Genomic DNA, 13,903 nt, shown 5'->3' with positions numbered 1-13,903 from the left:
GGGATGGGTTGGGGGTCTGCAGATATTGTGTGGGTTGGCATAGGGGAGACATCCACTGCCTTCCCATCACCACAGGAATGAAGTTCTGGGCAGGAAGGCCTAAGCTCATCTTTTCCATGCTGCTGCCAATTGAGATGATGAAATGGTCAATTAACCACTTATTCTGCCTGGCCTGCAACTACTTCAACTTCAGGTAGGGTGAGACAAGCATGGCCTAACCAATAGATAAAGCAGTGCAGGTAGGGCTGTCAGTTTTGGGATGGATTGGGAATAAGAGGAAAGACTTTGTGAAAGACTGTGGGACTAGATACCTTTTTAATGAGTAACAAGACTGTACAAACTCAGAAGGTTCCTGACTTGATTCTAACTCAGTCAGCAGGTATCAGCAAAACATTGCAATGGGCATCAATATCCACAGACTACAGCAGCAGAGAAAAACATCATCAAAGGCACCATATGCTCCTGAATGCCATTCACCAACCGCTGATTGGCATGCACGGGGATAGCATGGCACCTTTGCAGTCAAACAGCCATGTGCAGGCATAAATTGCATTTAGATAGTGCCATTAACATATCAAAATGTCCTAAGGCACTTCACTGGAGTTTTAAACCCCAGAGCAGGAAGTCCCACTCACCTGGAGCTGCTGACCGGTCACAGGTTGCAAGCTTCATTACTAAACAGCACTTGCTGCTGCTGGTTCAACAGCCCTTGGACTCCCAGATGGACGATCACCGCCAAGAATCTTCAGCGCTTATGGGTGCAGCAGAGAGGGTGTTGTGGGGAGCACAGTGTTCCAGCTGAGTGGGCTTTAAAACTCCAGTGAAGTGCCTTGGAACATTTTGATATGTTAATAGCACTATCTAAATGTAATTTATGCCTGCACATGGCTGTTTGACTGCAAAGGTGCCATGCTATCCCCGTGCATGCCAATCAACGGTTGGTGAATGGCATTCAGGTGCACATGGTGCCTTTGATGATGTTTTTCTCTGCTGTCGTAGTCTGTGGATGTTGATGCCCATTGCAATGTTTTGCTGATACCTGCTGACTGAGTTAGAATCAAGTCAGGAACCTTCTGAGTTTGTACAGTCTTGTTACTCATTGAATAAGGTATCCAGTCCCACAGTCTTTCACAAAGTCTTTCCTCTTATTCCCAATCCATCCCAAAACTGACAGCCCTACCTATGTTTTGCTGATACCTGCTGACTGAGTTTGAATCAAGTCCGGGGCCTTTTCAGTTTGCAAAGTGTTGCTACTCATGAATAAGCTGGCTGAGACCCTGAGGGGGAATAGATAAACAAAGTCATTAGCTGCGTGAGCTATATTCTGGTGCTATGCTGAAGCAACTTTGTAGACGTATAGAAGACATCTTCGCTACTTTCCCCTCTGCACCAACTCTACTCACCACCCCCTACCAAACGTCAAGTTCAAGTATGTTTTCTTCGCACTGTGTCAATCAATGCAATGAATGCAACAGTAGTTGAGTTAACTCATGTACCCAGAGACAGTTGTCAAATAAAATCCCTTACAGAATTCCCTCAGGCAATCACAGATCAATTTTTGTTGGAGAAGACCCTGTGGATATAACTAAAGTTTCTTTGTAAACCAACGTATCTCATCCAGTAGTTTATTAAGTAATTCAATGAAGTTCCATTGTCTTTATAATTTGTAGTCTTAAGGTTTCTGGCATACATAGGCAGAGTTTAGCAATTTAACTGTTCACTGTATGCTGATACTTCAGAATTGAAGTAGTTTTTATTTTCTATAATTTACTATTTAAGTGATTCTAGCACTTAAAGCAATTTGGTTCTGTGTGATTTAGAGAGCAGCATTGATACTTTTCAATATATCTTCTAAAATCTCATTTTTATTGAGAAAACAGTGTGAAAGGCCAGGGCATTGCAAGACTGAGGATCAATAACTAATGTACTATGCTGCCAGCAGAGTGCTGAAACATTAATAGAAAGATGCTGGAGGATTGAGTGATGCACTGGGTCAGAACTTTGTGCCATCATCTCTGAGGCCCAAGCTTGAATCAATATCAGATACCATGCTCAACAACCTCAATTCAGCTTCTACTGCATGTGTTTCCACAAGCTTTAGCATAAATTAATAGCCAAGCACACAATTTCACATTTTTATGCCATTTGGATTGTTGATGTAGTCATTTTAAACAAAAAAAAGTTGCTGAATGATTCGACTGAGAATCCCTGAATTTAGAGTTAAGGTGTCTTTTTGGACTTCACTCTACTAACTGGGATATGTCTGACATAAAAGTGCTAGATTCTCATCACAGATAATGAAAACGACTGAAGTGTTCCATTTTCTCACACTCATTCCACTACTTAAATGGCATGACAATTCAGCAAAGCTAAAAAATTGAAAGAAAAACATATTAGAGTTCCATTCAAGTGGAATTTTAAATTTATTAGGTGCACTGCAGAATGAATTGTGTTCCTATGCATCTTTCATTGCCACTGTAGTCGTCATTAAATGTTAATGTATTTCAGCAGACATGCCAGTCAGTAGAAACTGATGCAGTTCAGTAACTGGCCTTTGACATGTGCAGGATATGTAAGTGTGCATTGGCATAAGGGAGGGTTAATTGCTGCATTGGCATGCATGTCACACACAGGCACAGAGGGATGCATTAGTTATCCTTAAAAGAAAATTCATCTACTTCATTGTATTTTTTGTGTAATGTGCAACGAAGTGAGTAAATGCCAATTAATTTTCTTACTCTGTAACAGGATAAATTTTCCCCGCAAGGTCAGACATCTTATTTGTATTTGCATTTCTTTTCATTTTCTCAAGGTCTGATTCGGTTACAAGAGCTTATTAAAGCCCCATCTCGGTACAGTATTCGCTTAAAAATTCGGCAGCTTCCAGCAGATACAAAGGATTCCAAGCCTTTGCTGAAGGAAATGAAAAGGAACAAGGAATTCCACATAATATTTGACTGTGGTCATGAGATGGCAGCAGGCATCTTGAAGCAGGTGAATATGTCCAAGGACAAGACAAGATTGTTTATTCTAATAAAATGTCATGATGCTGGCAGTCTCTATTTGGGTTACAATTACGAAATTAAAAATCCAATCAAAACAGTTTTAAGAAAAGTATTCCATATGTTTACATCAGCTTTTCAAGATTTGTTGTATTGCAGATATTCCCTTAAAGAACTGATACATTAGAAGAGGGTGAGCAGGTTTTGTTTTAAACAAAAATACGCTGTCACAAATGAGTGCAAGTTTGAGCAAGCTTAAAATATGCTAAAGTTGTTGAAAATATATGCACACTCTTACCCATTATTTTCCCATTAGCAAGACCTTAGAAACTTACTACATACTCTAAATATCATAATTCCACAATGAATTTTTAACATTGCCATTGATTCAAGGAGGGAACTGTGTCTATATGTTGACAGTGCAAATTTGAGACATTTAGAAAATTTGCAGTAAACAAAATGGACCTTTCTTTATTGATGGATTTCACGAGCCCTGAGTGTTGCATAGCAGGAGTAATCCATATACTTAGCCAAAAGTGGGCCAGGTAGAATTTCAGTGCAAGCAAATTTATGTTACTCCTGCTTTGCTCCTGCTGTCCTGTCTGTGCATGTGTGCGCGCATGGGCCCTGGTCCCCCACTTTTTGCTTAGATCTTTGCCTTGAATATTACCAGTAGGAGAACCGTATAACAAACAAGACCCATTGAAAGCATCTGGGTCATTTGTTGGAGAATATTGGTGTTTGCGAGGCAGGCTGGGACAGGGGGGCCACGGTTTTGTTGGTGTTACTGTTGTATGTCTCTATTTTTGCTGAAACTGAATGGTGTATGAATTTACTGTCTGTCAACTCAAAAATTCCTAAATGATTTTCAGTCTTCTTTCAGCTAAAGAACAGAACTCCCTAGAGCTGTGACCACTCTGGTAGTGTCAGTAATACAACAGTTGATGGACAGATGACAACAAAGGAGCACCTTTGACCTGGGTGTTTTTCAGCTCTTTGAGTGTTGGAGTTGCATTCATGTGCATAAATGGGGATTTCCTTTAGACTCCTCGCATGCATTATGCAGATGCTGGGCAGACTTTGGAGAGCCAGGCGTTCAGGTAGTCATCTCAGAATTCCCAGCCTCTGACCTGCTGTTTTAGCTGTAGTATTAATGTGGCTAGTCCAATTTCTAAGTTGTTTGTGGTGGAGGTACTGTTGAACTTCAAGGGGAAATGGCTTGGTACTTTTTTGTTGGAGATCGTTGATGCCTGCACTTGAGGCATGAACGTTACTTGCCAATTGTCAGCCCAATATGGAGTTATAGCTTGTGGATGAATACAATACTGCTAAAGCTGATGGTTTACAATACCTATATGATGCCCAGTTTTGAGCTGTTAGATCCATTCTAAATCTATTCCATTTAGCAGAGAGGTAATGTCACACAACATGATGACGAGTAGCCTTTATGTAAAGTTAAGACTTTATTTCCACAAGATTTTCATGGCTGAGGACTTTGTGACAACTAGATTAATGAAAGTGGGGTCAAGTTTCATCTTTTGTAATACCTACTGAAAATCTAAGAATATTTCAGTGGTGTAGTTTTAAGTTAAAAATCTTATTAGCTTGGGAAATAACTGTATGGTCATGTGAGGTGTAACTTTTACATAAACTTACATGCAACCCTTTCCCCACAGCTCCCTCACACATCACAAAATCTTATGTGACAAAATGGATGGAATCTAAAGTGATACGCGTTCAAATGACCAGTTGGGGTATCAGCAAGGTTTGGTCATTTCTGAGGGAAGGCCTCACTGGATTAGTGAGTGTTAGGCCTTTCCTGGGATTTAAGATCTCGCGGGTGAAACTCTTCCTGCAGAGAGCTGTCTGACAGTCAGGGGCCTGCAGCTCTATATTGCTGCTGAGCGATGGCTTGCTGCATCTAATATACCCAAACAGCAGCCTGCCTGACTACAGGGAAGGGGTTTGCTATGGGCAAGGAGGGGTACCAGAGGCATGGGCAGGGAGGTGGTTTTATGAGATCTCCCCACTCACTTGATGCTGTGATCCCCCAAGGAGGACACAATATACCTTTGAAAGAGGGTGACCACCCTTATAGAATCTTGGAGCTGTCAGAAGCAGGATCCTCTCCTCACACTGGGTGAGAACCTGAATGTTGGGCAGCACACGCCTGTATTGTGTCTTGCAGTTCCACTGGGAATTGTTCTCCTCTTAGAAGGAGAGAGAGGCAGTTATTAAGGGAGATGAAAGTGGGTGGCACAGCTGCTACTTTCAGTGTGGGTGGGGAGGTATAACAAGTGAGTGTGCAGGCAGCACAGCGGGCATGCTGGGTTGATGGGTGACAGCTAGTGAGGGAAGACGTTGCAGGCATCAATGTGAGAGGTACAGCATGAGCCTTGGTGAGTAAGCATGATGTAGCGGAGAAGAGAAGCTGGTGGCCCTTATGCTGGTGGAGGGGGAAGTTCACTCACCTTTCTTTCAATAGTGGTGTGTATTCCCCCAGATGGCTGGTGCCGCACTGATCAGGGTGTCAACCTCAGACCAGCTTGACATGGTCTGGTGTTGTGGCCTCTGCTACTGATCCTGGGGAAGAGGAAGTCCCATCCAGCTGAATCTCTAGATCCACACCCCACATAGCAGGGTGCGGATTTCCCTCTGTTTGCCATGTTGGAGTAATGGTCAGGAACGGTGCAGGGCAGCTCTCTTTTTAATAATTCTTGTTCGTATGCATAATGGAGTTTTAAAGATGGCACAGTTGCAAGTGATTCTGGGATGTCCACTGAATGGCGAGTTGTTCTGCAGTGGTGTGTCGTAAGATGGGGCTGGATTTGGATATGAAGGACACCACTGGGGCTAGGTAGGTAGTTAATGAGGTGGGTTTAGTAAGATATGATGGGAAAACTTACGAGGCCCAGTGGCAGAATTCCCTCCAAAAACTCAAAACAACTTGTTCTTAGCTGAAGAAAACTTCAGCCTCTTACTCTAACTTAGAATTGTGGATTTTTCCAAGAGTTGCTGATGCGGGGCAATTGTTGATAGGAAGTTCAAAATCTCTGGGCAATTACCACATAGTTGGGTGTTTGGAACTTCTGAGAGGTCCCAATGCCTAATGTCTAAGTTACGCAGAGTCTTTGACTATATAAAAACTGGAGGATCTGGACCAAATGATTTTAATGGAATTTCCCTCTACAGAACTGTAATGGAACGTTAACTCTGTTTCTCTCTCCGCGGATGTTTCCAAAACTGTGGAGTATTTTGAGCACTTTCTATTTTTATGTTATATTCTGAAGACATTATGCTCCAGTGGAATGTAGTTAGTTATGGCACTTAATTGAAAAAAAATTTTTCCCTCATCACTTCCTTTGCAAAATAAGAAGCGGTATTGAATGCAGTATTCTAGACTTCATTAATAGGAGCATAAAGTACAAATGTAGGGAGGGTTTGGTGAAGTTATGTAGGAGACTGGTTGGACTTCAAGTGGAATACTGTGTACAGTTTGGACACCACACTGGAGGAAGGATTTGAATGCATTGGAGAGAGTGCAGAAGAGGTTTGTGAGAGTTGTTCCAAGGATGAGAAACTTCAATTATGAGAAAAAACTTGGAGACATTGGGATTGTTTTCCTTTGAGAGGAGAAGCTGAAGAGGGGATTTGTCAGAAGTTTTCAAAATCATGAGTAATCATTTAGAAAAGATGGAAAGAAACTGTTCCCACTTGTAAATGGATTAAGAAACAAAGGGTACGGTTTGAAGGTGTTTTGCAAAAGAAACAAACACAAGGTGAGAAAAACATAGTCAGTTGTTGAGATATGGAAAGAACTGCCTGGAAGTGAGGTGGGGGCAGCTTCAATTGAGGCATTCAACAGGGCATTGATGATCATTTTAATGTTAGCAATCAGCAGAATTACAGGGAAAAGGCAGGAGATTGGCTCTCATTTAAAACACTCAGAGAACTGGTACAGACATGGTGGGCCAAATGGCCTCCTTCCACACTATAACAATTCTGTGATAAGGTCTCCAGAAATGCACAAAAAATGGTTGATGTTTGAAAATGGAATGAAATATAGGTATTGAAAATGGTCCTTGAAAATGTATGCACAATTGATATATTTAGTGATCATTCCCTATCAAGTACTATGCAGCTCCAGTAGTTTATTTGTTTGCTGCAGATTTGTAGTACTGCTGCTTTGTCTTTTCAACTTCAGCAAGGAGCTTTTGACCTCCACACTGATAACTTTCCAAAGGCATCTCATAGAATCATGAAACCATACAATATAGAAGAGGCCCTTCAGCCCATCAAGTCTGTACAGCCAAAAATGTGCTACTACCTGCGCTAATCCCACTTTCCCACATTAGACCCATAGCCTTGAATGTTATGACAATGCAAGCGCTCATCAAAGTACTTTTTGAAGGCTGTGAAGATCCCCCCTCAACTATCCTCCCAGGCAGTGCATTTCAGATCCCCACTATCGTCTTGGTGAAAAAGTTTTTTCTCAAATCCCCTCAAAACCTCCTGCCTTTCACTTTAAAGTTATACCTCCTTGTTACTGCCTCTTCGTTTTGAGGGGAACAGCTGCTATCTCATTCTGCATCACTGAATGGAGCATGCAAACCAATCCTTTCCTGACATACTTGAGCATAATACAAGGATGCCTGGTGTGACGGATCAGAATCAGTGTCAACAGAGATTCAATCATTCCTTTAGCACACTTCAGTGACCCTGTTCTTTCAATGTGAGGTGAAATAACCCAATAGATATGTAGATGCTTCCAATCCAGTAAAGAAAAACTATTAAACATGTTTTCTCTTCCCTGTGATAAACATGTTCTCATATGGATTACACCCTCTTAATCAGATCATGGAACATTTTTAATTCAGCTGGTAAGAGGAGAAGCAAGTGCCTTCTATTAAAACACCTTGCGTTCACTGGTTCATGGAAGATTGTGCATTTCAGATTGTGCAAATGAAATCATCGCAAAGACTTGAAGGCCAATGTTACATTAGTCTCCCTCAATTGTTTATTCCTAAACTATCCATAACTTCCTTGAATAACTTTGATGTAAAATTTGACCTTGATCTGATTGTATGTCTGCGGGTAGTTTGTACCTGGTTAAAAAAAATAGAGTAACCCTTCTACAATCCTTTTAGTTGTGATACTGCATAATGGCATGGCCTCTTGAATTATAGTAGACACATCCATTATGGTCAACAAATACTGATTCCCACCTCGTGTTTTAGGTAGGGGTCTTGTAAAAGGTTCCTCAAATATGGGAATGGGTATGAAGTGGTTTTATCACTGCCTGAGGTTTTCCAATTGCCTGACATATATGACATATCCAGCAAAATTCAACTATATCCTTATGCAGCCCAGGCCAATAAAAATGCTTTTGTATTTTGGCTTGAGTTTTCCTTACTCCTAGATGACCTCCTACTGGTAATTTATGTTGCCCACAACACCTCCTTTCAATAACCCTCTAGCGCAAAAACCTTTAGAAGGTAAGTGGATATTTCTTAATCCTATCGGGGTCAAAATAATGCTTTGGAGTTGCTGGGCCGTGATTTGTAACTTCATCAGGGCTGATAATTACACTTACTCTTTAATGATATGAACCATCTGAGAACTTAATGCAAATCATTCTTCACTGCTTTTAGCATCTGATTGATCAATCTGTTGGTATTTTTAACCTGATGCATTATAATTTTATTCAAATCATAAAATTTAATTTCCAGTGCATTGTACTCTAAATTTCTCCTAGTTATGTAAGTGACTGCTGCAGCTTGACCTGCTCATTCATTTTTTTTCCCGCTCAGGCTTTGTCGATGGGAATGATGACAGAATATTATCACTACATTTTCACCACCCTGGTAAGTATTAAGTATTTTCTTTTGCTATTTTCTGATAGGCAAGGACGTTGTTTTCTGATGACCTGTTTTGTACCTTATTCCCTTTCAATTCCCTAAATTAATGCATTGGGTAAGTGCCAATCTGGAACATGGATTAAACTGTGTAGTCCTTTTACAGTGTAAGTGGAGTTAAAGATTATATTGTCCATTCATAACTCATTCTTCCTCAGCAGATCAAAACTGTGAAGTTCCTTATTTGTCCCCAAATTATCTTTCTCTTGGGATCTCCTGGCTTTTAAAGCCTACATTTTGTGTCACTTATCCATTTTACCTCACCTTCTGCCCTATTCTCTTGATCTTTGCTGATGTCTACCTTTAGGTATTTGTCATTGTGGTTTCTTAGTCTAGCAATAGTACAGCTTCATCCATAGAATGTGACCGACGGTTTACTTTCCCCTCAAGTATGACATTTACATTGTAAAAAAATGTATGCATCTCATGCTGGAAGCAGATTTAACACTTAATTAGTTGTAACACTATATAGCAGATTGTAATCACACACACATGAAAGTGCAGCTTTCACCAGTTTTAGTTAGAGACATGTGGGTAGGAATGCTTTAGTCAACACATTCTGTTGGACGATGTCCTATTCTGCGCAATGGTTTTGAAGATAGTTAATTCAGAATTTACAACAGCCTGCCTTGACACCAGAAAATTTCTTTCAGGACATCTTTGCCCTGGACTTGGAGCCTTATCGCTACAGTGGAGTAAACATGACAGGGTTCCAGATTCTCAACACTGAGAACAGCCAAGTTGCCTCCATAATTGAGAAATGGTCAATGGAAAGATTACAAGCACCTCCTAAACCAGGCTCGGGTTTACTGGATGGATTTATGACGGTATGAAGAAAGATTGTAAAATGTCCTGCAGGCAGTCACATTACAAAATGTCAGTGTTTCATTCAAGTAGAAAAATGATGTCACAGCTAGAATATGAAACTATACTCACAGTCCTCTCACAAATGTCAAGGGACAGAAGAGGAAAATACTACTTTGTTTTAGGCGGGCTTACACTATGTAAACTGATTCCATCAGCTGGATTTCCTTGAAGCCCTAAGTTATAGCATTTGGAAAGCTGATTAGCTTTCCTTTATCCTTCACAAGTAATTTGACAGCTTTATCTTTCGTAGGAACATAAGTGTGAGAAAAGGTTAGCCATCTAGTGAAGATCTTTTAATATATTAACTTTGTGATAATGACATCCAATTATATTTTGAATATTAAATATTTAAATGTCATCCCCTTAGCTTGGTAGATTATTATAGATAGTTAACATATTTCGAATATCCCGTTTTAGTATTTGTTTATAATTTACATTTTACTCTGTTAAATCTATGCCCCGGCCCAATCTTTGTCTACTTTGAAGTATATTGATCAGGATTGTACAGTTAATTGAACAAATTGTGTCTACAGTTCCACAATGTAGCTGTAGAGTGATACTAGGCTTTTACACAACAGTTTTACTGTAATTAGTGAACCATTTCAGCATGGCATTGTCCATGAGGGATCTTGGATTTATGTTAACAAAGCAAGCAACAGGATGTCTATTTAAGCAATCAGATTGAACAGTCGTTACTGAAGTACATGGAGTCCAAACCAGCAAGTATAAGATAGAATAGTTTATTCAGTGTAAAGTCATAAACTGAAAGTGAAATAAACAGAGGGAAAAGAGATAAAAGAAAAACAAAATGTAAATATTTTAATTTAAAAAGAAATCTTCAAACAGTAGTTCAAATCTGGCCAAAGGCACTTTTCATAGCCAGGGAGGGTGGTTGGTTGGCAGTAATTATGACGTGGTTAAAAATTCACTTGCCCTATAATCAACAAAGCCTGCTGTCTTCTGGCCTGTCTTAGTTGATGTCTAGATGGTAAGTACCACAGCTTCAGGTCAGGCATGTGTTTGAATGATGGACCTCTCAGTGAGGCACTGGGTGTTATGGGGTGGGTGGGAGATCAGGGCAACTCAAACAGAAGCCTTATGACTCCCACATTTAACCCTGTGAGTGCCCAAGGAGGAAGTTGTTTTCTAATTTTCTCCAAAATAATGGTAAGCATCGGTAACCTCATAGCCTCAGTCTTACCATAGAAACCAAGTCATAATTTAGCACTTCATGTACTTCAGTGAGATCCTCCTTATTCTCCCCGCTTTCTGCACCTCAAATGTTACCTTTTTAAATCACTATCCCGACAAGTACTTCTTACCTGGAATGCATTTTGTTGTTCTTTACTGTGCCATTTCTGATACATTGTTCAGTTTTTATTTGGTATGGACGGTCAAAACCAAGCATGATATTTAATGTGAAGTCTGGCCAAGTCGTCACATTATTTCTGCAGAGAACTTTTATTGTGAGGATATGCGCTGCAAACAAGCAATATGGCGCACTGTGAGTATATATTAGGAATTTAGGTATGGATGAGAGTGCACCTGAGGTTCTTTGATCCATTTGTGTGAATTTTGAGGTAATGGAGCTGCTGGTCTACATGATTTGAGTGCAAATATCATAAATTCTAATCTGTGGTCGATGGTCTTGGCTATTTGTTATGGCATTGGATTGAATTTTTGAATTGCTTCCGTACACCACCTGGATATTGACTCATATGCCTACTTATTTCACTTGAATCTTGTCAAATAACTAGAAGGATCAGAAAAAAAGCTAACGTACAAACTATAGTTGCTGAGCAGTTTACCTGAAGAAGATTAAAAGAGATTATTTAATTAAAATGCAGATGATAGGAGTCTGAAAAAAGAACAAACAATTTTGGCAGCACTGGGCAGGTCAATTAGCATCAGCCAAAAGATGAGACCAGAGAACATTGAGCTGTGGTGGGGATTTTAACAGTTTACCTTTATTTCTTATTACTCTCTGCCTTGCACTCTCCCATCCACCCTATGCACCCATGCTCACTAATTGCTTTCCCCAATTCCAATGATAGAGATGTTTTCCAAGTCTTTGATTTCTGTGAATTGGCCCCCTGTTGTCTCCCATCAGTATCGCTTCAGCCATTTAGCCACCTCCACTTCTCCATTTAAACACTTTACAGGCCATTCTATTTCTTCCTTGTATGCTTTCTTCCTTCTCTTCTTTCTGCTCTTTTTTTAAAAATACCATTCATCTGGGCTCTCCTCCAGTTATGACAAGAGAATTTGCAGTTTGAACTATTAATTTCTCTGCTGTACTTACAGGTATTGTCTAACTTACTGACTGTTTCTAGGAATTTTCTGTTTTAGCTGCAAGAACTTTATAGAGTTGTGCACATATGAAAATGATCATGATATTAGCTAATCTGGATGGCTGGTCACAGAAATGTAACAAAGTGGTTCAAATTTGAACCTTATCCCAACCTACTACTTAATTTGGCTGAAGGCAGAATTTTGCATGCATAATTAAGATGACCTAACAAGCTTTGCAGCTTCATTAGCATAACGTTTCCCTGCTAATTGCCCAACTATCATCTGTTTTTGCTTGTGTACTTTAATCTTGGCTGAGTTATATTCTGACAGCACAGAATTCCATCCTTCAACTATAATCGTTAGGTCAGAAGCTACAGTTTTAATTCATAACCTAAGTAAATTACCTTGCAATCAGCAACAACTTGCATATAGAACAGCGCCTTTAATGCGGCAAAATATTCCCAAGGCCATTTGTCAGACAAAATTTTACACCTAAATCTGGATTTTCATGCCTCCAACTGTTTTGGAATAGAGGTGGGGAATATTTAATGAGGCTTGGCTGAGAGCCTAGACTCCCATAAAATGTTCTACTTTGTTGATATGAGATGTATAGATAAGGTGGATGGTAGGTATCTTTTCCCTTGTGTGGGGGTTTTTAAGACTCGGGCAAAGTTTTGAGGTGAGAGGAGAAAGATTAAAAAAAAAGACTTGGGGGCAATTTTTTTTTACAAAGAATGGTTTATGTGAGGAATGAATATCCAGATGAAGTGATGGATATGGGTACAGTTACAATGTTTAAAAGATATTTGGATTAGTACATGAATAAGAAATGTTTGGAGGGATATGAGCCAAATGCAGGCAGGTGGGACTAGTTTAGTTTGGGATTATGGTCAGCATGGACTGGTTGCATCCAAAGGTCTGTTTCCGTGCTGAATGATTCTCTGACATGTGGGGAGAGGATGGAAACTTTTACTGACAGCTTTGTGATAAGCAATAATAAGTTTCTTTTCCCCTGCAATCTGTTTTGTCAATAGCTCAAAGTTTATTTACACAAGATAAAGGGAGGTCATGCACTTATACTTTCTGCTATTGATATTTTAAAGTTCTGGTTGATTGATTTTTATAAGATTGTAGGATATTTTAAGAAAATTAAGGTGTCTAAAAAAATTGAGCAGGCAGTTCCAATGCGCCATCATACCATAGGGTCCATTGATAGTGTGCAGAGTATGTACTGAGTGAATGGGCAGGGAAGTGTCATGAGTTAGCATGGAAGGTATGCCTTGTAGGGGTGGTGTTGAAGGAATGAAGTTGGCACAGGAAATGGTGGGGATGTCAGGGATGTAGCATGGAGGGCCTAATATACAAGAAAGCAGTTGGACCAAAATCCAAGAGAATTGAGACAAGCCTTTAAAAGCCTATGTCAACATGCAACACTCCTGTGTCCATCTGTGATCTGCTTCCAGACAGCAGGTCTGATTCTGTCTCACACTTGCCCCCTCCTTGACTGAAAGTTGTGTTTTATGAGTCAATTTCTACTAAGGCAGACATGCTGTATCAGATAATTTCCTGGTTTGAGCTACCCAATGCAAAGATGGAAATGCGACCCTGAGCCATGTCTAGAGGCATTAGGTCTGGTGTTGGATGGCTATGGGGATGAAGGAGGTCACTGAGATAGTAATGGATGAGGCCATGGAGGAATTGGAAAAACAAGGACTGACAACTTTTAAAATAACAAAGTTAAACCCTTCTTAGAGAAGTAAATGCATCTTGTACCATATAAGTTGTATCTGTTGCAATTAACAGAGTATTCTTCAGTACCATCAGATG

At 40.0% G+C, this 13,903-nt stretch overlaps 1 protein-coding gene across 1 annotated transcript in view; it reads left to right on the top strand.

Moving 5' to 3' along the window:
* Positions 1-13,903, top strand: part of LOC109911859 (glutamate receptor ionotropic, kainate 2) — a 392,551-nt gene that overhangs the window by 186,418 nt on the left and 192,230 nt on the right. Inside the window, exons 4-6 of the mRNA XM_048596706.1 lie at positions 2,813-2,994; positions 8,813-8,866; positions 9,571-9,744. Coding sequence (XP_048452663.1) covers positions 2,813-2,994; positions 8,813-8,866; positions 9,571-9,744 — 410 coding nt within the window. The remainder of the gene's footprint in view (positions 1-2,812; positions 2,995-8,812; positions 8,867-9,570; positions 9,745-13,903) is intronic.

The sequence above is a fragment of the Rhincodon typus genome, chromosome 5 (assembly GCF_021869965.1).
Source record: "Rhincodon typus isolate 14 chromosome 5, sRhiTyp1.1, whole genome shotgun sequence".
NCBI classification, from domain to species: Eukaryota; Metazoa; Chordata; class Chondrichthyes; order Orectolobiformes; family Rhincodontidae; genus Rhincodon; species Rhincodon typus.
The sequence above is the reverse complement of the archived record's forward strand: the minus strand, read 5'-3'. Positions and strand labels throughout refer to the sequence as shown.